The following is a 26,329-nucleotide window of genomic DNA, read 5'->3' on the forward strand; positions in this document are numbered from 1 at the left end:
CAAAAAGGTCTCTTTTTGGGGGGGGGGAGGTGGGGTGGGTTCCTTTAGTTGGTTAATATAGTTTATATAACTTCCACTCACCTCATTATAAGTGGCGCGAAGTGCGACAAATTCCTGAGATAATTCATCTTTGAGTTTTTCGAGATTGCTCCTTAGTGCTTCATCATCAGCTTCCAATTTAAGGATCCTCTCCTGTGCTTTAGAAAGGTCGCGTTCCGTTTTCTAAGAAATTAATGAACTATAAGTTAGGTTGAAACCACAATCGATGCCTCATAACTGGTAGTCGTTTGTTGGGAGACTATTGCGTGACTACACGAAAAACAGCTTCGAGGGAGACTACAAATTTGTTTTAAAACGTTTTAAGGAATTAGAAGAAAGTAGATCATACCAAGAGAACTCGGTTTATCTTGCCGCCTTCCTTCTCCAATGAAAGCTTCATGGCATCCAAAGCATTCTTCTCTTCCTCGATTTTCTTCCACCTTCAATTTTAATTGTAACAACAGAAAGAAAAATATCCCTGAAGTCAGCATGGACGATTCTCGGACATAATCTCACATAAAAATTTTTCCACTACTGAATCGAAATAACAGTAAGGCATTGAAAGGAATCTTACATATCCTCGGCAAGCTCTCTTGCTTTTGTCTGTTCCTTGATCTGCGGAAATGTATAAGAAGAAAGGCAAACGAGTATTTCCGAGCACTGCTTTCTGACTTTTGCTTAATCTAGGTTTTCCCATTGAGGAGAAACTGGTTACCCATTAATATTGGCTTCTTTTTCAAGTCTATATAATATTCGTTACTAAGAGAAAAAAAAACAGTTCAACCTGCAAACAGAATTTTTTTTGTTTGTTTGTTTGTTTGATATCTTTTTCATGACTCCACAGGAGCATTGAGTAATGTTAAAAATGCATTTATCACAGAATTGACCTAAAACAGCAATATCAAATATCAATATATCAAATATATAATCAAATATCAAATATCAAATATCAAATATCAAATATCAATATCAATATCTAAGCAAGCCTGTCAGAGGACTTTGGTTGGTTCTCTATTTATCACAATTGCCCTTGACTCCTATCCTACCTCATTTTGTTGATACTTGTCTTTGATTTCAAGATCACTAACTCTTCTTGAATGCCGTTTCAATTTCAGGGAGAATTCCTCTCTTTCTTTATCCAGAGTTTGTTTCATTTCTCTGTGTGAATAGAAGATGAAACACATTAGGCTTGGTTATCTACCGTCTCATTCTCACCCCCACGGGCCGGCAGCAGTAAGATCCAAAGGTTCGGGTCACGAGATTGCTACCGTTTGTGCGCACGCGTTTGTTTTCATCGCACGCAAGGGGCATGCCAAAGGATGAAAATTTCTTACATCGGGTATCAAATCAAACCCTCTTTAATGGCCAGAAATTAAATGGAGCTTAGAGTCAAATGAATGCTTATCAAGTTTTGCACAAGAATTGAGATATTTTTTTCATAAAAAAGGGGAGGTGGTCTTTGCCATGTTCAGACAAAAACTCCATTAACACTTTAAGCAGTAAAACGTCGCTGACGTTGAGACAAATTCGCTAGCATGATCTGTCGGCTATAAACTAAAACCTACTCAAGACGTTCCTGAAGAGTCTTGGTCGTGCCGTTCTTTTCCTCTCGTTGCTTTTCCTCATCTTCCTGTTGTTTCGCACCTTGTTGACGTTTTGTCGCAACTTTCTGCGGCTGTGTCGCATCTTTCTGCTGTTTTGTCGCAATGACAGCTAGCTGCTGTTGGGTCGCAACCTGTTGATATTGTTCCCCAAACTGATATTGTGTAGCGACTTGCTGATGTTGATTCACACACTGATATTGTGTCGCAACTTGCTGATGCTGTGTCGCAATTTGCAGATGCTGTGTTGCATACTGCTGCGGGTGCATTGCGGCAAATTGCTGTTGAGCTGCATATTGTTGTTGTGCTGAAGTGGTAGTCCAGTATGGTTGCCTGTGTGACAAAATATAATTTGAGCTGACGTTAAAACTGATGATAGCATTACTTGTGTGAACACTGTTTCTGTCTGAGCCAATTCCATAGATTTACCATGAATGTTTACCTGACAACAGCAGATCGTGGAAGTCATTTTGGCATAAAAGGCTTATCAGATAGGTACGTAAAAAATAAAAACTTACATAAATGTGGCATGACCAGGCTGCAGTTGAATTCCGCCAGCCCAAGCTTGCTGAACTGCAGGATACTGGAACTGTTGGTACTGAACGGGAAAGGGCTAGGAAAAAATATTCCATACGTGTACTTATGAAGTTTCACAAAGGCAACTTTTACAATACCCCACTGTCAGCCATATAATAATCTCAGTTTATGTCTTTTTAAAATAAAAAGTTTAATAATTTTGCAGGGCGGGAAATCTCTTTTGCCTTTGCGCTAAGTTTCCTACTTGCTCAAATTTAAGATTTCCTTTGATTTTGCATACTAAAAGAGACCTTTGACTTGTTCTACTTGCTGAGAAAATAATAAAAGATACAAGATCCAAGAAATGGCTTTCCTCATCTTAGAGCAACGAAAATATAAAAGTCTAATTGTTTACGGGCCAGGTTTTCGCTTTACCAATAATCAGTTACCTGAACGCCATAGTAACGCTGGATGTCTCCTTGAGGGTTCCAGTAAGGATTAAATTCCCCAGGTTCAATCTGGTCAACTGAGGAAAAACCAAAACGCCTTAGAGTGAATAACTATTGCAATGGGAAATATTTGTTGGCAAAGAAAACAAGTGAAAGGAAAAATAGTCAAAAACAGCGGATTTTTATCTCCGGGTTTAGGCTTTATAGCTGTTGAAAAAATTATTTATATATGCCGTTATACAAATATCAATTCATTAGGAATAGCCTGCATTGGTGATCCAATACTATTAGATCTAAAGCGTCATTGGAAAATATCATTTTGGGGGTAAAATTATAACTGATAAAAAATAACCGAGAAAACAGCCAGATAAAAAAGCTTGGCGATTTCAACCCACACTGGTTAAAAATTGTGATTGGTATGGATTGATAACGTTACGGGGCAATTTCCCCAAATCCAGGGAGTGAAAATAATTTTAACAGACAAAACAAAAACCACCAAAAATATTACCATATATAAAGCTCTTACTATTTACTCTCTACTATTTATAATTTTTTAAAAGGAATCTTCACTCTTCCCCTAAGGATAGATAAAGGCTTAGCCGAGTAAATTTGCGCAAACTCTTGGTTTTCATTGAGAGAAATATTGTTGTTCAGTCAGAAAAAGCGTACCGTTTGGTAAAGGAGTTGGTTCCCAGTCAGTTTTTCAGATTGAACCTGGTCAAATAAATCCATGATGTATCTGTCCAGGTTTAACCTGAAGAACTGTGGAAAAAATCATGATTGCTAGCAAGACTTGCAAAACAAGCTTATCAAAGAGTTTGTCGACCAGAATCATGATTTCGAGGACGGCCGATAAAATAATGTAATTACCTTGCCTGATACCAGCCATTGAACCGTTCTGTGAGTAAGTTATATCCTCAAAAATCGCAAATTACAACTCCGAAAATAAACCAACTCAGTCGTACAAAAAACTCAGTCAAGTTACTACACTCACGAAGTAATCGACGTCATAAAGGCTTTGTTTTGCCATATATAGCATATTCCAAAAATACGCGCGCTCTCTCTCGCCTTTTTTTCATTGTTGAGGCAAAGGTTTATGAATATTTTCCACCAAGCTTTACAAATAATCAAGAAATGGAAATGATTACTTAAACTAGTTTAACCGCATTTCACAAAGTTTGGTGAATACAGTTAGGAGTACAGATGCGCGCGTATGACACAGTTAAATTTCAAATGTTGACAAATTTGCGCGAGCAACCGAGATTTTCAGTGACACACAACTTGGTTTGTTTTTTCCAGTCGAATTTATCTGTACCTCGGCTATAGTGAAACAAAACAGCATTAAATAGAAAAATACATGAATAGCAACGGTTAAAGGGCTATATAAGTTAGAGGACAAAAGTTAGTAGGAGGAAGGATACAGTTCTAGTAAACTTTTGGTTACCAATCGCGATTGACTTTCTTTGCGCAAATGCATGTCATTCTAATATTATACTTATGCACCTAATTATCGTTGCTCATATTTCAATCAACAAAGGCCCCCATCAACAGCGGGTAGTCTGACTGTGCATATACTAGACAGATTTTTGCGCAAACAAAATTGAAAGTTCCCAGTTACGATAACCGAAGTTGTTCTTTTACGCAGGTGTCATGAATTGATCATGATTAAGCTTAATTGAATGCGCGATCTCCCAGGTCAAAAAGCCGTGACTGAATTTTATCTCGCTAGACCACTACAAAGTAAAACAATATCACACCGAAAATTTACCGATCACACCCGATTGAAACTGAAGTCGAACGCCGATAATCGAGACACAAAAGAATGTGAGAAACAAAAGCACTATTATCTTCAAAAAATGCAAAAGTTTGATACGCAGGAGACACAAACTTCAGGTTTTTCCTGGGGAATATCCCTGCAAACCCCGCAGTCTGCCCATCCGGCCCTATGGGTTTGGATTAGACCCCGACTCTGAACCCTGCTCTCCGGTCGCTGAAGAACTTAAGACTTTGACTGGTACTATAAGCAAAAAACTTTAAATTTTAGAAAATTAGTAACTAAAAGGAGTTATAAGTACCTTCCCTGCGGATGGCAGCCATGTTCGCGCTTTAACGAATATCTCCACGAAAATAAAAAAATCGCAGCTCCGAAGTAAACACAACTTAGTTGTTAAAAAATCTCAGTCGAATTACTTCTCTAAATTCACAAATTATTTGACGTTATAAAGGTGTAACTAGCCTTATATGACATATTCCAAAAATGCGCGCGCTTTAAACTAGCTTGTTTTGTGCTGTGTCAAAGAATCAGGAAAATTTCCTATCGATTAAGAACCAATGCAACATTTATAAGTAATAATTTCATGCTTTTTATGTTTTGTGTGATTGTCTTTCTCGAGTCTTTCTCGATTCTTTCTCTGTGAGAATACAATTAGCAACAAACATGGGTGCGTTACACACTTGATTTAAACATGGTGAAAATTTTTCGCTCGCAGCCGTTCTTTTCGGCCACAATTTGTTCAGGGGCACCCAGCGAGAATATTATTTAAAACCACATAAACATAGCATTGTTGAACGCATTTTAGAATTTTTCGGTAGATATAGGCATATTTTTATCCCCTAAAAATTTTTCATCTGTTCGGATTTCTTAGCTGAAAGTCCAGTGATCCGTAAATAATGGGAATCAAAACTTACCACTTCGAAAATTTCAGCCAGAAAAAAGGCTCCGGAAAATTCCAGGTGACTTTTTTAGGGTAAAAATGGGCAATTATACCATTTTTTAGATGTTCGAAATTCTAGGAGAGGCAGGCAAGCAAGAAATTAAAAAATAAATGTTCCGAAAATTCTAGATCTTAAATCGTCTTCCCTTCAGATATTTTCCAAAACTTGACGTTGCGTGCCCCTGTTTTTTGCCTATAATCTTTTAAATATGACGATTGGCGCAAATCCAGGCTTAGTTACGCTCCGTTTACAACCAACACATTCGATTCTTTCCAGACATTTCCAGCTTAGTCCTTCTTTTGTGAAAAATCAAATGGTGTTACAGTGTTGGATTATTTGTACCATGATGCAAAAAAGTAGCGTCACCGTAACTCAAAATCTGCGCATCTGGTTGAATTTTCCCCATACGGGAAACTGAAAAAAAAATCCAAAATGAGCCACACCAAAAAAAAGATAAACTTTTTAAAACCCTTGCCATTTACTAGGTACTTATTATATCTATTTCTTACGAGAACAATTTTATCAATTTAGAAATAGATGAAAAAAATCCCTGAAAATTAGAACCACAAGTCTTGGGACACCCTCTCAGTTCGAGAAATTATATTTTGTAAGTCAGTGACACAGGCTTACCGCTAATTCTTGTGCAGGCAACGGTTTCCCGAATGGAATCATTTCTACAGCTGTGGAGAAAATAACATGCTGTTAGATGAGCGATTATCATTATATAAGAGCTTGAAGAACGCTTTAAAAAGTCTTATACAAGAGCTTGAACGCAGCTTTATAAAGACTTAGACAAAAACTCTAAATCCCAGACAACCAACAAAAATTAATCCTGGTTACCTTCCTTGACATTAGCACCGTGCTGGTTTTGAAAGTTAAAGGTACATGGTCGTACATCCTCAAAACTATAGACCTGTAACTTTCAAAGCGAGTACATTACTAGCAGAAAAAGTTCGTTCAAGAGTCACAGCGGGAATACAATAGTCAGAAATAAACCAGTTAATCCTCTTTTTGTGTGTTTTTTACTGCGAATACAGTTAGAAATGATACACATGCGCGCGTGACACAGTTAAATTTCAAATGGTGACAAATTTTCGCGCGCTACCGTCAGTTTGCCACAGGGTGTCTGCAGTATCAGTTCATAACAGTGTAACCGTTTGCTTGCTTAAATTTAGGTGAAATTTGTGAATATCTAAAAGGCTTTCTCAGCCTTCTCAAGTGTAGCCTGCGTAGCATGTCGGTTTTGGTTGGGCGCGCAAAGTAAATAAGCGTTTTTCCTGTTACGGCTTCGCCGCTCAGTGGTGCTGGTAGGCCTGTGAATTAACCTTGTAGCCGCGCTTTGTTCGAAACGAAAAAGACTGGTCACCACAGTAGGCGAAAATGGCGGGTGAAAGCGCGTGAATTAAGTTATTCAAGCCTAGAACTCGTCAATTTTGCTTCGTTTTTAAAGGTTGTTTGAAGATGATATGATGATTATAAGCTCTGCTAAAGTTGAAAATTTTGAGCCGTTCGGTAAAGCTTTCTGCTCGCAGCATCCACTTGCAGCAAGCCCTTGTGAAACCCAAGATGGTTCGCTTCCTAAACAAGGCGCCGAATCTACGAATGAAACGGTAAGCTTGATTTTTTTTGTTTTGTTTTAAGTTTTGTTTTTGAGCAGCTTGACTATTAGTCATGCACGCAGAACTCTCATTGTATTCTTCACAACAAGGGAGTAAGACTCAATTCCGTAATTACCGTGCCTCTTTGAATTTATGATTCTTCACCCATTCCAACTTTAATAGTGGAAGATGGAAAAGTTATTTCGCGGTTCAGCTCCCCTGCTGATCTTGGATGGCATGCAAAAGTCCTCGAATTCCCCATTACCTGCGGCTTGCTTATCCCTCCAATAACTAAAAATTCCTGCAAATTCCCTGATATGCCCCGATGGAGGGTAGGGGGGTGGGGTGGGGTGGTGGGCTAGGGGGTGTAAGGGTTAACATTTACTGGTCCTTTAAGTTTGACAACCTTAAACTTTATTGATGGTGTCCTTTCTCCCCGCTAATTCTTTCTAACCAGCCAGCACTGACCAAATTTGGAAGGTGTTTGTTTTTTATTAGTCAAGATTGCTTTCGTAAGCAACGAGACTCATAATCTGCAAGCCTTTTTTTCTTTGTATTTAGTACTCAAACTGACAGTTTCGGTCCCAGGCGTTTCTAGTGGAGACTGTGAAAACTGGGAATAAGAATCGTTGCATGACCAAAGCCAGGCATGTTTTGCGAAGAAAGCTTACGTTTAGAGCTTTTCCGGAAGAGGTCTGTCATGAATTCTGTCGCTTGAAAGCGTAGATTACTTTGGAACAAGTGAACACTTCCGTGGTCAAAAAAAAAAGAAGAATCTTAATTAGCAAAAGACTAACTGGTCGTGGGCATGGGGTTTATTTTCGCGATGATTAAAATGACTTGCCATGTAAATTACTTTTTTGAAATCTGGCAGTGACGTAATTTCTCTGGAATCAAGGCCCTTGAATTTTCATGAATTAAAACATGCGTATAGCCTGCGACCGCAGACGTATTTCCGGTCATTGCTAACACGTGTACTAAATCGATTTGGAAACAAATAAAAAGTAAATATTCAGAAGTGGGGAGTGAAAAACCTTTAGCAAGTAAATCCTGTTTTGTGTTGAATTAATTGCCTCCTCATTTCTTGATCTACATTTTGTAATCTCCAAGAAAGTGAGACTTAACGCCACTGTAAGAGCGTTCTTGTTTTTAACATGATTTCTTTAAATCATATTGATATCAAAAGTTGATACCAAAAAGTTTTGCACATTGTGGTGGCTGCTTCTTTGGCGGTGCAACCAAAAAAGCAGAGGATGGTGAATTTTTTTTAATGTTGTTATAAAGCTTAGGAGAAAGGACCAAGTTTATTGTCATGGTTTTGTTGCTAGGGAACTGCAGGACATACATGTACAGCACAGGCCAAAGTAGTTGCAGCAGTACATGCATGTTTCTTGCATGCAAGTAAGCATTATTACAAGCAAATTAAGAAATACACATGCGAAACATGCTTGTATATAAATAAACCAAATATTAAGTACAAAGGCATTTTTCTGTTTGTCAGAGCTGGCCAGCTGGACCATTGCTGCTCAAGTCAGTTAGAAAATGAAGTAGGTTTTTTGAAGAATTATCTCCTTTGTGCATACTAGTTTAGGATTTGACTGATCTGGCTGGATAGTTTTGATCAAAAGTGAAAATCTTAACTCAGTGTACAACAGAAATGGTCTGGCCGGTCAGTTCTGACAAATGGAAAGCACTCAGAGATTCCACTGTCCTAAAGTGATTCAATTCCAGCAAAGCTATTTTATGTTTGTATTATTGTAGCTAGGATTGTAGGGCTTCATTTATTTTGAATGCTGTGTATCCTGTACCCTGTACATGTACTGTTTTTGTGCTCATTGCTTTCATGTACAGTACAGTATGTGAAGTTGCCAGTGTTTGACTTGAGTACATGTATGAAGTACCATAAGGTGTACAGTGCTGTGGCAGGGTATTTTGTTGTTCCTGTTTGATATCTTTGTATTATTTTCTAGTGTCCCAAGTGGAAGTTACAATCAGTAAAGGAAAATCCAGATTGCTATGAAGAGGTACACTGTACTTGTACATGTAAATACTACATAGAGCAGTTTTTAGAGTTCTGTATTTTTTCAGGGTTTTTTTTTTTGGCATTTATTTGTAAAGCAAAATTTATTCAGTTAATCTTTAAAGCCTCAACATCCACATACATGTACAAATTTCTCCAGACTGACTTCCTTACTTTCTTTAACAAATCAGTTGAGAGAATTTGTTAACATATCAAGGTACTTGCAGGCTTGTACGGGATTCGAACCCTTGACCCCTGCGATACCGATGCAGCCCTCTACCAATTAAACTAACAAGCCAACTGGGAGCAGGTCGTTGAATTGGTTCATTATAAACCCATGAAAGGATGATGATGAAATTATGAACATATGAAAATCATATATGTGAACTGCGGAGTGAAGAATTATTTGAAGGAAGATTATCACAGTTATATATGCAACTTATGCAGTTGCAAAAAGAAAGCTTGAAAAAAATTCAGGCTTGTACTGGATTCAAACCCTTGACCTCTGCGATACCGATGCAGCCCTCTACCGATTAAACTAACAAGCCAACTGGGAGCAGGTCGTTGAATTGGTTCATTATAAACCCATGAAAGGATGATGATGAAATTATGAACATATGAAAATCATATATGTGAACTGCGGAGTGAAGAATTATTTGAAGGAAGATTATCACAGTTATCTACGCAACTTATGCAGTTGCAAAAAGAAAGCCTGAAAAAAATTCAGGCTTGTACTGGATTCAAACCCTTGACCTCTTTGATACCATTGCAGCCCTCTACCAATTAAGCTAACAAGCCAACTGGGAGCAGGTCGTTGAATTGGTTCATTATAAACCCATGAAAGGATGATGATGAAATTATGAACATAATTATGAAAATCATATATGTGAACTGCGGAGTGAAGAATTATTTGAAGGAAGATCATCGCAGCCATATACCCAACTTTTTGGCAACAGCATAAGTTGCGTATATAACTGCGATGATCTTCCTTCAAATAATATTATTATTAATGCAAAAAAATTTATTTCAATTGAAATTTGTCTTTCAAAAAAGTCTTTGCTTAAATTAAACTCCCTTGTGCCTCAGTACCATTGAAACTTTTGTTTTTGCCATTGTTGATTAAAGAGGCATGGCCATTTCTTGTACCACATACGTAGAGTTACAGTGAACATGTACTACTGGATTTTTGCAAACAAAATAATGAATTTTGAGGCTGTCTTCTTGCGGTGCCTGTTGGCCCCATGGTGCCTAACGTTTACTCCTGGGTAATAGAGTTCGGAAGTGATGATGTCATAAAGATTAAATTTCTGAATTTATGGGATTTGTCAGGATATTCTGAAAGAACATAATCCTATAATTTCAGAAATTTAAATTGTTATGACGTCACACTTAAGTAATCTATTAGAAAGTTTTAGTCAGAAATCATATGCTGGGCACCTTGGATTTCACAGACTTGAGCTCAGAGCACTTCCTTGAAAAAACAAACAAACAAACAAAAACAAAAACAAAATTCTACAATTTTTTACTTCAGACAAGTGCATGTTCACCAAATCTTGTTCACTCTTTACATGCAGTTATTTGTGCAAAACAACACTGTTGTGTGGAGTTGTGGCAAATCTCAGAAAGTGAGGACAATTCAAAAATGTTACACAGCCAAGAAACCAGTATTGGATTGCTTATGGTCCACCTTTGATCTTCCCTCTGATTGTTCCAATCCAGCAAAGGAAAATATCAATACAGGTAACGTTAGAGTTATTTGTTTGATAATTAAAAATACAGTCGTGATAACCTGCTGATCAGAACTTGCATTTTTCTACTAAGTTAATTAGCCAAAACAGGTCCTTACCATGTACATAAATGGTAATTAAAACAAATTTAGACTGTAAATTAGGTTCTTAGATGTTTTTTTTTTTATTTTCTGAAGGAAAAAATACATTGTAGCTAAGTAGTTGAGTATTTAGGGGTAGTTCTTTCCTTACATGTACATAAAGTCTGCATACTAAATTAGCTTTGCAGTTGGAGTGATAAGGCACCTACAGGTCTCTGAAGAGGATCCTGAATGTTGACTTATCTTATTTGCTCAAGTGTACAGTTTTTTTTATAGGTTTTAGAGGAAAAAAGAACCTGTTTCAAATTTTAGGCTAAAGAGAAGGCATACAATGTATTTTCTAGGCACAGTGCAATTTTCCTTGTTTTTTTTAGAATAAATTAATGCACATTTCCTCTCTTTTATATTTTCTCTTTTGCCCTAAATTATAAAATAAATTTAAAGGAGCATACATGCACTCTAGCGTATCATAGCAGGAAAATGTGAGCCGTACAAAGTTATTACATGTGCATTGTACTTATTTATTTATTAATTTATTAAGATTTTTAAATGTTTTACAGAAGGTGATGCATCACAAAGCCTATGTGTTGTTCAAGAAGACTGCATTGATGTGTTAACAAAAGATGGTGCCTTGTTTACTATCACCCTACCGTTCCCAGTGAGTTCACTCTGACTAATGTTTGAACCATAGGCAGGTGTTTGTTTGCAGCTTTGCTTTTCAAACACATTTCCTTGACTTAGTTGATCAACAAGAACACCAGGAAAAAATTGTACAATATCCAAGCCCAGGTTTGTGTGTACTGCACGTATGCCACTTTTTTAGAAAACCATTGATTATAGAACCTTAAAATTGAGTCTAGAAGAAGAGGAAGACGAAGATAATGTTGGGGTTAGTTAATCATTACACATATACCTCTCATGCAGCATGTCTGTTTCTAAAATTTTGGCAGGTTAATTTTACTGCTGTGTAGAGTGTTTTCACCTAGAAGACATAAAAAACCACATTGGTTTCCCAAAACAGTGAAATTGTTGCCATATTGTTGTCTCAAGAAACTCCTGTGGAAGTTGAACTTTTTCTTATTTAAATACCGGTACTTTCTTTTTCTCTATTAAATAATTATTAATTTGCATAGCTGTTAACCGTGTGAGTGAAAAGTCTCTATAATGAAGGTCGTGGCCTTAAGCGGTGTTGCCATACAATGTAAGTAAAATGAATATACATGTAATGATGGTTGTTGTAAGTTGTACAATGCATCTAAACTTCTCTCTTTTAAACATATTAGGTATCACAAGTAGTTTCTTTGCAAAAAGGTTTGCTACTTGAAAGAGCAACAACACCTGGAGAAGTTACAGGACAGAAAAGGTGGGTTGTCCTATGTCATTTTACTGATCATCGCAAAAAGTGTTTTCCTACTGCTCTATTAACAACCACCCAGTTTGCTCAATTCGATATGTGCCAGTCTGCAAAGTTGGAGGTTGCTGGTTCAAATTCCAACTGGACCAACACTCAGGGTCTTAATTAAAGTAACTGAGGAGAAAGTGCTGCCTTTGTAAAGACTGCATATGGTTAGACTTTATCTTCTCAGATAAGTACATGATTGTATAATATACTCTACGCCCCATCTCACAACTCTTACTCATTATAATAAACTCTGCGGGATGTTACAGAACCAACATGCTGTTCATAAAGAGTACAGGAGGGGACTTTATAGTCGCCAGTGTGGTGGTTTATTTCTTATGGAGGGAAGGACAGTCATTGGTGCTACATGCTATTCTGTTGATCCTGCCAAGAATACTGGTGAACCTAACTTAATTATAATAAATGGTATGCTAATAAAAATACCTAATGCCTGTATGTAACTAAAATTATTCCCCTCAGGGATGTTCCCACAGTATTCAGTGTCATGCATCCTTTGGATGAACCAAGGCCAGTCACATGTAAAATTCAAGGCAAAGTATGCTACATTTGTGACCCTGTTGTAAGTGTGGTGTTTACATGCAGTGATCCTGCATTGGTCATGACTTACGATTCAGTCATTGGCTTGCATTCTGTATGGGAAGTAACCAAAGCCAAACCTGAGGTAAGCTTTCTCAATAAAAGTTTGATTTCAAGAATCAATGTTTCTCTCAACAGGGCTGTCATTAAGAGGCAGCGGCTGGGGATTTCCCCTGGTTATTATGGACATGGCCCCCGGCTACTTTCATAGGAAAATAGAAGAAAAAATGGAACCAAAATAAATCAATCAAATAAATAATGATTTGCAGGTAGCACATCCACATAGTGGTTCTTCGTCTACCTGATTCCTGGTCGAATTGGAATTTAGAAATGTTAGTTTTTGAGGAGAGGGGAAAACTGAAGTACCCGGAGAAAAACCTCTCGGAGCAAGGGAGAGAACCAAGAACAAATGCAACCCACATATGGCGTCGACACCGGGAAATCCCTAGCCATTTGATTTCCTGCCTACAATGTACTTGCTGTATTTTTCCAGCAACTTGAAACCTTAACAGGGACATCCCTGTTATAACATACATGTACCAAAGTTTTGAAACTGTGGATAAAAAGACCCCTCCATGCAGGGCTGTGATCTAGCAGAGCACAATGTCCCCTGGTGTCTAACTTTTGCTTTTGGGTGACTAGAGAATTTTTTTTCAAACAAATCATATGCTGGACATCTTAGATTCTACAGTTTCACCGCACTGGGCTCTCTTACTCAGAACACAGCATTGTTTCCACGGTTTCTCAACTTTTGACAAGGACCTGTTAGGTAAAAACTCTGGAAAGAGCACTTTAAAATAAGTAGAATTGCCAAGTTTAAAAATTATACGTCTTAATTGTGAGCAAGATGTAGCTCCGCAAAGTTGTGAAAATTTACCGACATTTGTACAGGTTGGTTAGGAGGGGGTGGGGGGTGGGGAGAGTTTTGTTTTCCTCCCTGCCATTCAAATGTTGGACACGTGTATCCAGAATTTTTTCCGAGTTTCAACTTTGTATAGGATCAGGGGAGGGAGAAATGCAAGAAAATTGCGAAAAGGATGCACAGTTTTAACAGGAAACAGAGAAAATAGAATGACAGAATAATATGAGTATTGCAGTACTGTCCCAAGGACTTTTGTCCAGGATTGTAGGTGTGTGTAAAAAAAATTTAACTGTAAACCTTCTTTTCTTTTGCTTATTAGGATTGTCCAGCATCTCCAACACACTCAGACCACCCCCCAGAGTTGCCATTCAGTAACATTCTTCACCTTCCAATGTCAGTGCTTAGTGCTGGTGCCCATTCACGTCTGTCTGTCTCAACTCCTACCCAGTCCTTCTCTCCTTTCAGACCCTACACACCCACTTCTGCCATCAGGGCTCATGTGCAATCTCCAACTCCAATTCGTTTAATGTCACCTCTGCTGAGTCACATGTCTCACAACAGGACAATGATTTTGTCTCCTGCCATTGGTTAGTGAGAAAACGTTTTGTATTGTATACAATCAACAAGCTTTATTACAGCATGAAGCACTGTCGCTAGCCAACAAAACTACACTTTCCAACAGCTTCTATGTCGTAAATTTATGCCTTAGATGAAAGACATCTGTGACCACCCATTATCATGCTTGGTGTCCACTGCTGTACAAAGAACTAATCCTTATAACCTTAGACCTGGTTCTTCTCGACTATTTAATAAGTTTATGAGAACTAACAGATCAGAGAACTTTTTTACTTTTAAATATTTGTCATTAAAGTACAGCTAGTGTATCCGTCATGATTATCATTTTAAGTTGCTTTTTTAAATACCTAGCATAGTTAATACATACATTACATACATTGTTTCAGCAGATTCTCCCTTGGGAATTAGCCTCAGATCTCCTCTTCTTGTTCGTTCTCCTCCAACATCATGTTCCTCAAGCAGAGAAGAATCATCTTGGGATAGCTTTCAGCCACTGTTGCCAGAAGTGTGCCTTAGTCAGATTTGGCAAGAAACCCAAATTGCTGTCAGGTACACTAAATAATTACTAATAGCAGGCTGAAGGGTTTCACTATGAGAGCTTGTACTCTGACTTGTTGTACTCTTTCAAACTTCTAAGTACCTACATGTTCGTACACTGTGAAATCCTACAATACGGCCTATATTTCTAAAACTTACATGTACAAGCCAGCAGGTTTTTTTGTCCACTCTCCACCTTAGGCAAGATAGTGGGCACTGAAGTGGAGGCAGGTCGGAAAGTGCATCCACTATTTAGGTTGTTGTTGTATCATACCTACCTTAAGCTTGTTCTAACAAAAACTAAAAGGGCCAGCTGCTCTGGAGCTGTTAAGATCAAGGGCTTTTTCCATTCAACAAAAATTCCAGTTTGAATTTTGGAAATTCCACGTGCCATTGAACGGAACATCCCAGTTACACAGACTCAGTCCAAGCCACTGCATGTTTGGTTATTTTTCCTGTAAGCAGGAAACAAAAGAGCAGTACTGGGTACAACAATTTTGTCAAAAGGCAAGAGACATTTTGGTCCAACCAACCAAAATGACCAGACCAGTCAAAGGGGCCCACCTTCAAAGCTAGTCCCGAATATTCAGGTCAGACCAAACTGAAATGATGTACATTGTACCAACCAAAATTTATGGAATTTTGGGTTGAATGGAAAGCGCCCAAAACCTCCAATGGTTTTCACACATGTCTCATACAGTAATGTCAGTCAGTATCCCTTTAGAAGTTTCTTGTCTTGTTATCGCTCTTTTATTAGACATGGTACAAAGGGAAGAGCTTCAAAAGCATTTATTACACAAGACAAGGCTGGTGCTTCATTTCTTTGCTATCTGCTCGGACAGTTAAATAAACTGAGGTAAGACTTTAAACCTGGACGTCTTGTCACTGTTATTGACCATTTTCAGGTTGGTGCTGTTTTGGTTCCTCCCAAAAGGGGTACCTTTTTAAGACTAAAGGTACGTGAAAGGGTAGGGAAATCTGTCATTTCCATGTGTATGAAATGAAGCAGGTCCGAAATTAACTTTTTTATCCAGGTAAAGTCTTCAGTCGCCAGATGGAAAATTCTAGTCCCCAGCAAGTGCCTATGAAAGTTTTGCTTAACAGGGAAACACACTTAAAAAATTATCTTTAATACTTGTGAAGTTAGAACAAATGCAAAAGGCAGACTGCCATGTACAAAAAGGTATTATAATTATAATTGTGTAGCCTTGACGCCTTAGTTGAAAAGGACTTTTCTTTAAATAGATAGATAGCCCTCTTAGTTTGAAGACTTAACTGTATTCCCAAATACTTACGCACCACAAAGCTGACCACCATGTTGCTCTTACCAGATCACTTTGGAACAAAATTGCTCATACCAGTCTCCCACCTTATAGGTGATTTCCTTTGCCTGTAAACAGTCAATGCTTTTTGTATTTTCTTACCTTAAATTATTTTCTTACCCTGATATTATGTTTTTTATTGAGATTAAAAACTTTGACAAGACAAGAGGTAAGTTTCTTCTGGAAATCAAACATGATATTTTCCCATTTAAAACAAAATTAATAATTGATTTTTCCTTGAGTGCCTCGGTTCAAAACATTGACAAGGCACTGAAAATTGAAATTCTGGTCCGAATGGGAATGCTTAAAATATGCCTGTCACGCAGGGAAAATCTAAACCACAACCAACTGCAGTGTTCTCCTTATCATAAGGTAACTGGTAAAATTTACCATGTACCTGAAGCAGCACCTTTTACAACCTGCAACTGCTTGAAGGTTTATTACTACTGAAGGTTTTAATTTCTTTTTTTGTCAAATTCTTCTTTCAGAGGGGTAGAGATTATCCATGAGGGTGAATCCATACAATTGGTTAATCCATTTGAGATCATTGCTAAAGATGCTGTACCAATGGAGGTAAGACTTTGTAGCCTATAATCCCTTGATAGCCCACTATCTATCTGGCCCCAGTTGTTCAAATGTCCAGATAGCGCTATCCACTGGATAAATCACTATCCAGCAGGTACTTAATAGGGAAACCAATTGCGTTATCCACTGGTTGGATAGCGCTATCCAACGTTTGAACAACCGGGGCCTGTTGTTTTATATCGGTCTGTCTTCTACAGTAAAAACTCATGACTAAGAACCTGCATTTTCCCAAGTTAGGCTAAATAAAACAGGTTCTTACATAATGGAAATTAGCACAAATTTAGGCTAGTTAGATTCTTAAATAGGTTCTCATTATCTGAAGAAAAAATATATGTGTTGTAGCTTAAGAGAATTTAGTGGTATTCAGCTTAATGCGTAAAAATTTGCACACTAAATAAGTTTAGTACTACAGTTAGAGTGTAAGGCACAGGTCTATGTTTCCAAAGAGGAGCCTTTATTGTCTTCTCTTATCTTATCGTATTTTCCCAAGTGTACAGAATTTTTCTCTGTAATTAATTTTAAGTAAATAAGAACCGGCCAGAATCAAATTTAAGGCTAAACAGGTTCTTGTATAAAGGGTGCTTAACTGGCAAATTTTAGCCTAATAGGTTCTTAAAAACCAGGTTCTTAATCATGGGTTTTAACTGTATTAATATTGTTTTTATCACAGAGGTTAAACATGATGCTTGTTCTCGAGCCTAATGGAACCCTGGTTATGTATTGTGGAATGGTCAAGGTATGTTTGCAGACAGTATTTTTTGCTGGATTCCCCACCACCTTTGTACAATCTTTTTAATCCCAAATCCCAATACATGGCCTGCTTGTTAAGATCTCTCTCTTTTTTTATCAAATTAAGATCTAGGCAGGCAGGCCAGCCTGCCTGCCTTGACATTAAAACAACAAAAATAATTATGAGGAGACAAGGCATGAGCCAAGCCAGTCCAGCTAACTAGACTGGCTCATCTCATATAAACAGGCTTTGAATAGATGAAGTACAATGTAGCCTAGTAGTCGCAGCCTTTTTTTTTTTGCAATTATACCCTTGTTACAGTGTACATTGTATTGTTTTCAAAACGAAATGCTAGGTAAAATCAACCATAGATACATGTACATGTAGGACAGTGTTTTCTAGAAACTTCTTATGGCATAGACTAAAGCAAATATAGCCACTATTAATTTCTGCTCTCAAATATTTATTACCAAGAACATGAAACAAAAGACAGGACCAGGGCGGCCAGGATGGATTTTCCATACCAAACTCTTAAATTTGAGTTGGTCACGACTCAGTTTGCAGCTTTGAAACCAAGACCACTCAACCGGGTTTCCTTCAAAATTTGCTTTTGGGATCACCGAGGGCTCCTGTAACATATGAAATAGGGTCTCAGAAGGAAGGCGTTATTTTCATTGTAGCAGTAATCATCTTTAACTACAAATTCCTAGTTCAACTTGAAACTATACAGTCAACTATCTCTTAACAGACACCTTAGTTTATATAAAGACAGAGGGCTGTAAAATGGACACTTACGAGGTGGTCCCTGCCTTTCTTTACTCCCTTTATTTGACTCTCTGTAAGATGGAGATCTCTCTAAGACGGACACTTAGTACCGGTTCCAAAGGTGTTCATCTTAGAGAAAGTTGACTGTATCTCATACTGTCTTTCTGTTGTTTCAGGGCTTCCAGGTGCATTTACCATTCTTTCCTGTCCTAAAGGCAGGAGAATTATCACAGGTTCATACTCAAGAAAAGGTTAATAGCCTGACTTATTTTCTGTTGCTTTCAGTCATTAACGTGTGGCTTTAAAACTTCATAGAATTAGCTACATGTAATCCTTATAGAACCTTCTTCTAAGAGGTTATTTCCTTTCTCCTTTGATAGACTTTGGCCTTCTCTCCCATGGAAGTACAAAGAAGTGATGTAGAGACAACAGGTAACCCACCAAAAAATGTAGAATGAGAACATGGGAGAAATGATTTAAAACAGCAATTATTAAAAATTTATTATTTTATCAGATGGTTTTTTCCGAAAATAGGGGAATTTATATCTCTACTGTCTTATTTCTTTTAGATATGGAAGCTCCAGTGATGTTACAGGAGCTCCAGGTCTCATCTTTGAGAGATGCAGTATCCTCCACCTGTAATTTGGTGAGTCAGTTGTACGTGTTAAAAAAAGTTTAATTTTGTGGCTTGTAGCTGTTATGGTGGTGCCAGTTTACTCATTCTTTTAAACACTTGTTTTGTGATAAATGGTTAATAGTGTCCATGTTCCTGCTTGAACAACATTCTTCTCAATTTATTGAATGGCCTTTTTTAGAATTTATTGTTATAAATTATAACTCTTTGTCCCGTCTGAATGAATGAAATAGTGACAAACAGAGCGTTCATGTATGAGGCCACGTCTGCCATTTTGAGTAATGATGTCCCAAAACAATGAAACAGTTGGTGTCGCAAACCAATCTTGTAGGGGGCTGAAGCATTCTCTTTTTTAAAGCTTCTTTTGTTCCAAGAAATTTGCATAGGTGCTGACCACATGAGTGAAAACAATCTATAGTTGTGTGCATTTGCTTCCATTAGGAATTAAAGGATGGGACAATATACAGGATGAGTTTGCCTCTCTTGTCGCAAAATTCAGCAGGTCAGTTAAACAACTTTTGTAGCAATGGCCAGCCAATGTACAGCTAGCTACAGTAGAGAATCATTGGAATCCAATTCAAATCAAATTGTTGTAGGGTACAAAACTTATGTTTTGCAGAACTGTCTGAGCTAAGCAAAAGACGCTTAGTCTCTTCTACTAGATTGCAATGAAATGCTATTATGGTTTGTTCCTTGTGCGAGATGCAGTGCAGGGTTAACACAACACCCAGGCTTCAATGTTGATTTTCAAATTTTGTCCAGAGTAACCACCAGAATAGTTGTATGAGCAGCCAAACTATGTAGATAGTCAAGGTATAGCTAAGCGCCCATAATGCCTGTAGACTTTTGAGACTTTCGAGTTTGGGTCCTAATCCTCCCTAACTGCCTTTTTTGGTAGTAATTTAGCCTCTTCAGCGTGTATGTTTGTGCTTGAGTCGATGTTAATTAATTTTATCAATTTTCATTTCGTTTGACTATATACTCAAGTCCTGGCTTGTTTGGAAGCCTTGAAGGGTGTTATTCCAGCTTCACTGGTAGTGCAGACCCACATTACTTGCTACATCTCCTCTCAAGGTCCACATTCTCTAGCCAGCGGAGGGGAATGGCCGCAGTTCGCTCAATGTCTCCTGAATTTAATGGGATTTCCCAATGATGACAAAGCAAAGGTAACATATGTGACTGAACAATTGAAATCCCATTTTATGTGCAGAAGTCTAAGAGAAAAACGTTTGTGATGTCAGGGATATATGGCTACTTTGACGGTAGATCAGGAACGTTTTTAAGACCTGTAAAAAGGAAAGAATCAGAAAAACGGATGTATAGAGAGAATTGTTCTTGGAAAAAAAAGCAAAAGTTTCTAAGTACACTGTCATGAATAGGAAATTTTAAAGGAGAATGTTTCTCAGTCTAGGTGATCATGTCGTTGGCTTGTGGAGCAAACACACCTTCTCACTTGCGAACTTAGTAAGAATGGTTGACGAATGCATTCCCCAGTTTGTAGCTGGGCGTATCATTGATCTCCAAGTTTGATGTTAAAAGCCCATTGTTTAATAGTTGTATTAATTCTGACATTGACACCAGTTCTTTCCCATGATAGCAGCAAACAGACTCTACTTCCACTGGATTTTAAAATGGGAACCATTTTATTTTATGTACTAAACGCTTACTGTGACATTTTTTCCTTGTTTATGCAAATAATTCCAGAAAATTGCCTAATTCAAAGAAAAAACAACAAGTACAAAAAGCAATTTCCTGTAGTTAAGCATGACGATTTATGTTGCAATTGAACATTCATCGACAACCAAAACATTATCTGTGCGATTGTGCCAAGTTTGGAGATAAACTAAATAGAGTTGAATACTTATACGCACTGTTCCTGACTGGATCGTTTCCATCCTTTGCAGTGTGACTCACCAGGTTTACCTGCTGCCAAGAAATCGAAAACACAGGCTGAAGATAGTGGTAATAGTAAGGTAATGCATAGAATGATGTGTGGAGAGAAGAACTCAAATAGAATTTCTGAGCTCCAGATGGGAATCGAACCCACGACCTTCCAGACACTAGTCGGAGCCACTGAACTACTGACAACTCCTGTCATGAGCAGGTTATTTGTGGGCGGAAATAACGAACATGTCGTGCAGTCACATTAGGGACTTAAAGATCCGACGACGCGACGGCAATGAGAACTTCAAAAAACAATAGGTTTAATAAGCAAAACAATAACTTTGCAAGTGCATCACACATTTTTCTACATTTTTACCGTCACTGCTTGACTGAGACGTGAAAATACCTAATGTAACGTATTATGGAGGACGTAAACAAGAGACGACGAAATGTTATTTCTCTTTCCGAACCTGGACATGGCTCCTAGAAATTCAACTCCTGGAGGGTTTGCCTTCATTTGGCGAAGTAAGTGAATAGGAATAATCACGATGAAAACTAAAAGAATGCAATTCACTTTTTAAGGGACGTGTTCGCGGCCTCGCGTCCTCTGATCCTTAAGTCCCTATTATGTCAAATGAACGCACGAATTAATTGCATTGCGCAAAAAGAGGGAAAGAATCGCACCAACCATTGGACATGCACTCTGCCCAAAATTAACCTGGCTTTTGTAAACTAAAAGCTACAATTTACTTTTCTTTCTTAAAGCTGCAAAGACCAGCCTAAAAATAAGCCTAAAATTGGTCCATATCGGGCAAAAACTTAACTGTGGTCAGACAAGGTGTCCTGACAAAGTTAATATCGAAGGCTATCGTTCTGTAGATGAATAAATCTTAATGGAGCTTATGTTAATTATCTCACCATCTAAAAACATTAGATAAGAAAATATATGGCAGTAGTCACACAGTTATCAGCCTGGTTGTGAATTCTACGTCTTTCACGTACAGTTTTCGTTTAAAACGCATTATGCCTCCTGGGTCGAATCCGACTCCTTTTTGCTTTGTCTGCCCAAATTCAAAGAGACATATTATCTGTATCTTTGGCAGAGGTCGTTCTATTGCCAAGTCCAAAATGCTAAGGGGGCTAAGGGTGACCTCTCCTGATTTTACATTTCTTGAAAACAGTGCTAACATTCACTGTCCGCAGTGATCACAAGCCCGATAGACTTTAAAAAGCATACTGAGAACCCCATATTTATTTTCTGAAGCTTCCAAGGTGAAACTGTGCGGACCTTTTCATTTTTCATTCCGAATTTCCATTTTCTCCATGTAAATGGAAAGTACCCTTTGGGTACACTATTGAGTTGACTGTGATTGACATGTATGTGTAACATGGAATGCCTGTTTGTATTTATTAAAGGCGTGGGAGTTGTTAATGACGACTGCGCTTCACGAGAACTTCACAAGACAGGAAATTGGTTTACAGCCCATTAATGTGAATAAGTCATTCAAAGAAGAAAGAATATCACTTGAAATACAGTAAGTGACACAAGACGAGAAGTTGCCTTTGTCGAACTTTGCTTCGGTTCAAAGGTGGTGACAGAGTAGGTAACTTGGACTGAAATAGATATTGCTGCATCTGCACGGCTATAGCAGTCTAATAAATGTGTTAACGAGAGTCTGATGTTTCTCACTTCATTGGTGTTATAACCTTGACACCCTTTAAAGTGGAATCAAGCTGTATGCTTTTTGAAAAGAGACCAAGACAGTCTCAACCACCTTTGAACGTATAAAATATGAGGACGGCCTTTACCACCCGAAGCCCTTTGTCAAAGGCAAAATCTCGTCCACAAGTCTTTACTTGAATGAACATAACAGTTGACGACTGTCATGAGTTCCATAGTCTAGATGTCAACTATATTTATTCCAGGCTTGAGCTTTTAATGTTCTAACTAGCAGCCATTCATGATATATCACATTTAAGGATTTGTCTTCCTCAACGGACAAGTTAAAACATCGTAATAACAGCTGAGTCTTAAAATGTCAGTTTACAATCCTGTTCGTTAAAACTCAAAAGCTAAAACCACATTGGCAGCTCTGTAGGCTACACATGGTGTTGTGTTTATGACAATGATGTAAATGCATTCACATTTTAATCTGTTTACCCTCAAGTCGCCAAATCAGTTCAGTGAGAGCCATGAAACGCAAACCATTAACATATCAATCCATACCCGTAAGGGACTCATTCATAAACGTAGAGATTAAAGAAGAAATAAATGTGATATAAATGTTATTGTCTTTTTGCTTACCAGGCTTAATAAAGATGCTCTTTTGTATCGATATATTCCATCCATTTTGTTTGCCTGGCACCTGGTTTATGAGGTATTTAAACTCTTTTATACGTACCCACCAAGATGCAATCAGAAACAGTTATGCATCGTCTCGCTTGAATTAGTTGAAGGTCACGTTTAAACAAATTTGTGTTCTGATCTCTTTTACATTTCAGGACCTTAAGCTAGATATACTATGGAAAGATTCACTTTATCCCTTAGCTCGCTTCCTGTGCAGTCTTGCAGTGTAAGTCTTCATTTTAAAAGATGCAACGAACACCTGTCATAACATTGAATCTAACTTTTGCTTCATGAGGTTTTGTACTAAATAAAGTCTTTGATAATCTTGGATTGAAGGTTGGTGATGCCTGCTAAAAATGCACCTTATTCCAAAATGGCGCAATAGTAGTTTTCTTTTATATTTATGTTTGTTAGCCCTCTTTACCTCAATTGCATCTACAGAATTAAAAAGGAGATGTTACTTTTAAACGAGGTATCGAGGTCTATTAATCATTACGAAAAAAGGATAGCATAATTTGAAGCCTTTCTGAATCAAGTTACACAAGACATTCAAAATTTAAATATCATTACAATAGAACATGTCACTATCGTTTGCTTAGCATGGGTGGGTACTAACCACATTTTCATTTTACAGAAATATATATAAAAAAAACTGTGAGACTTTCTCCTGCTTGTGTTCTCGTAATATGAGTTCCGCTGAGAATAGGTTTCGCTCTAGTCGCACAAAAAGAAAATTAATGAAAAGTTTCCTTCCTTGTGTTATGTTTTAGTGACCTTGGCTGGCATTTGTACGTTGAGTACTACTACAGAGATTTTCCTGATCTCTTTGATGGTTCCTGGGACGTTCCTTCTCCAATGACAAAGGGTGAACTTAGTTGGTAGTTACCTTTAGGCCCTTGCTGGGAGTAAGGAGGTGGGGAGGGCACTCTCTTATCTGGCCAAACCAGATAGCGTATGGTTCTCATGGTATTGATTCTTAATCAGGGCATATAATTTCAATTCTAGCGCCATTTTTGACTTTATGGACCAGACGCCATAAACAAGGTGTACATGAATGTTCTTTTAGCAGAGAGAAGTACTTGATTCTGTATTCGAAATGAAATGAATAAGATTCACGAAACAGAGTAGCAATATGAGCGTATTTGCCTTGAAGACAGTCATGGTTTAAAGGCTTGGTGGCACACTCTCACCCAAACGTCCCTTAAGTGCTCTCCCCATCCCTTAAGGGTAAGGGACTTCATAATCTGTCAGTTGTTTTGTTGAGACATTGACTTACCCTTTCAACAGCGTTTTTTCATTATTCTAGAAGTTCTGGTTAAGGGAGTTGAAAAAGAGATTTTCGATGCATTAATGCTAAAATGAAAAACTCCGTTAATGTTCATTTGTATTTTCTTGTTCAAAGAAAATAATTCAGGATTTTTTAGTAATAGAGTTTCTGTTTCAGAAAAATCAAAGGAATGCTTTGTTCCTTTGTGTGAAGAGCCTCCAAGCATTATGCAGTGGCTGTATAGACATCTTAGTGGTCACCAGGTAAGACAAATGAGAGAGTTGACGTAAAAAAAGTTTGAGGGAACGTTTTTAGTCCCCTGCTACTATATCTCCGAAAAAAGTAAATTTAAGTTATTGACATTAGCTTTTGGGTGCCCAAGAGTAATTGCCGTGCAATGCATTGCCTTGTACCATCACTTAGGTGTGGAAGTGTGCACGACTTGATTGCCATTTGGTCGAACCAATGCACCCAGCTCATTTCAATAGATGGTGTTAGTCAAGTCAATCTTTATCTAACTCACTTGAAATATTCACAGAATAACTAAAAAGGCTTTTCTAACATAACATTTAACCAAATTATTTGAATACAATGCATACAGTAAAAGAGATAAAAAAATCAAAATAATTTACAGTATCTTATAACTAAGGATAAAAGGGGTAAAGAGAGAACAATTGCCATTCTGTCATTAAAACTGCCTGCCTGGCACTGTTTTTTAAGTGAAGACTTAACCATTTTATTGTCGACCCAAATCATCGACGATGTAAAACGTGTTGTCTATTATTATTTTTATTATTATTATTATTGTTAAAAATTATTATTATTATTATTAAAAATTATTATTATTATTATTTCCATTCTTTCTTTTCATATTATGGGCCATGCTTCAACTGAGTACCCTTTGGGCTAACAAGGGCACCCACTGCTTCCAGCAGACGAATTTATGTCCCACGATATTCTTTTTAGTTTCACATTTGCAGACGCTTTTTCATGATCCTTAGACTTGTTATGATAACCCTGTCGGTTTATCTTATTTTTTTTTTCAGTGTGCTATGCTTTAACAAAGTACCATTTGCGTTTGGGCTAACAAATGCACCCCCATCTTCCCGCGCATGAATTCATGTCCTGTGTATAATTTATGATAATTTTTTCGCTTCACATTTGCACTCTTATACCCACAGTGATAAACCCTTGTCGGAAGCCTACATTTTCATGTAGTTCCTGAAATATTCACTTCCCTCAAACAGTTGTATCCAAAAGATGATCTCTTAACTTTTGTTAATTTGTGTATGTCTGATGTACGCATGTTTCTATTTTATTTAAAGAGGGTAACGCTAAACAGTAAACTGACAAATCTGCTGCCCTCATTATGCATGTTTAACTATAATTTGTCTTTATTGCAATATTGTTTATTGTATGTGTATTGCGAGTAGTACTTGAATAAAGTGGAAAATAAAGAAATAAAAAAGATGAGCTCCTTAAGGATATCGACTTTCATTAGTGCTATTAGGCACATTCAATCAGTTGTTTCCTGCGAGACGCTACTTGCCTCATGTTAACCAACACTAAATTTCTGGTTCCAAGGGTAACAGTTAATTTTGCTTCCGTGGAATCTTAATGTAGCCCTTGGCTTCGCCTTTTTCGATATACAAACATGGTAGCATAGTTTTTCTTTTACCTGCAGAAATACCATGTGCAAATAATGGTTTGTCTTATTACATCCACCTTATTTCAATGTCCGATAACCTCATTTGATGTCATTTGTCCCTTTTAGAATGGACCTTTTTATCTGCTGCCAGGGGCTACGAAAAGAATATTTAACGTTATTATGGTAAGCTTGTGGTGTTTCCAACATTTAGGTATTGTATGGTTAGCATAAAATTAACTGTTATTCTCTTTTTTTCAAAGCTTTATTCGTTGTTTGTTCCCATGGAGGATGGAAGTGAAGCAGTTACAGATGTTGACAGACTTTTCAAATGTGTCTCAAGTTCAGGTAAAGTGTGTATAGTTGTTTTTCAGTATTGCAAAACGTTTTAGGTATAAAAAGACACTAAGTGC

General features: G+C 37.6%; 1 protein-coding gene across 1 annotated transcript in view; it reads left to right on the plus strand.

The window, feature by feature from the left end:
* The first annotated feature begins 6,741 nt into the window (after nucleotides 1–6,741).
* The window catches only part of LOC140944611 (anaphase-promoting complex subunit 1-like), a 45,754-nt gene continuing 26,166 nt past the window's right edge, over nucleotides 6,742–26,329 (plus strand). The window contains exons 1-24 of the mRNA XM_073393730.1: nucleotides 6,742–6,930; nucleotides 8,889–8,942; nucleotides 10,513–10,678; nucleotides 11,330–11,424; nucleotides 12,050–12,129; nucleotides 12,646–12,847; nucleotides 13,944–14,211; nucleotides 14,590–14,749; nucleotides 15,495–15,593; nucleotides 16,548–16,632; nucleotides 17,315–17,380; nucleotides 18,316–18,390; nucleotides 18,520–18,571; nucleotides 18,709–18,785; nucleotides 19,215–19,275; nucleotides 19,761–19,939; nucleotides 20,678–20,746; nucleotides 22,074–22,192; nucleotides 22,966–23,035; nucleotides 23,160–23,230; nucleotides 23,775–23,869; nucleotides 24,449–24,534; nucleotides 26,046–26,102; nucleotides 26,180–26,264. Of these exons, the coding sequence (XP_073249831.1) occupies nucleotides 6,787–6,930; nucleotides 8,889–8,942; nucleotides 10,513–10,678; nucleotides 11,330–11,424; nucleotides 12,050–12,129; nucleotides 12,646–12,847; nucleotides 13,944–14,211; nucleotides 14,590–14,749; nucleotides 15,495–15,593; nucleotides 16,548–16,632; nucleotides 17,315–17,380; nucleotides 18,316–18,390; nucleotides 18,520–18,571; nucleotides 18,709–18,785; nucleotides 19,215–19,275; nucleotides 19,761–19,939; nucleotides 20,678–20,746; nucleotides 22,074–22,192; nucleotides 22,966–23,035; nucleotides 23,160–23,230; nucleotides 23,775–23,869; nucleotides 24,449–24,534; nucleotides 26,046–26,102; nucleotides 26,180–26,264 (2,515 nt within the window). The 5' untranslated portion in view covers nucleotides 6,742–6,786. The remainder of the gene's footprint in view (nucleotides 6,931–8,888; nucleotides 8,943–10,512; nucleotides 10,679–11,329; nucleotides 11,425–12,049; nucleotides 12,130–12,645; nucleotides 12,848–13,943; nucleotides 14,212–14,589; nucleotides 14,750–15,494; nucleotides 15,594–16,547; nucleotides 16,633–17,314; nucleotides 17,381–18,315; nucleotides 18,391–18,519; nucleotides 18,572–18,708; nucleotides 18,786–19,214; nucleotides 19,276–19,760; nucleotides 19,940–20,677; nucleotides 20,747–22,073; nucleotides 22,193–22,965; nucleotides 23,036–23,159; nucleotides 23,231–23,774; nucleotides 23,870–24,448; nucleotides 24,535–26,045; nucleotides 26,103–26,179; nucleotides 26,265–26,329) is intronic.

The sequence above is a fragment of the Porites lutea genome, chromosome 7 (genome assembly GCF_958299795.1).
Source record: "Porites lutea chromosome 7, jaPorLute2.1, whole genome shotgun sequence".
Lineage (NCBI taxonomy): Eukaryota > Metazoa > Cnidaria > Anthozoa > Scleractinia > Poritidae > Porites > Porites lutea.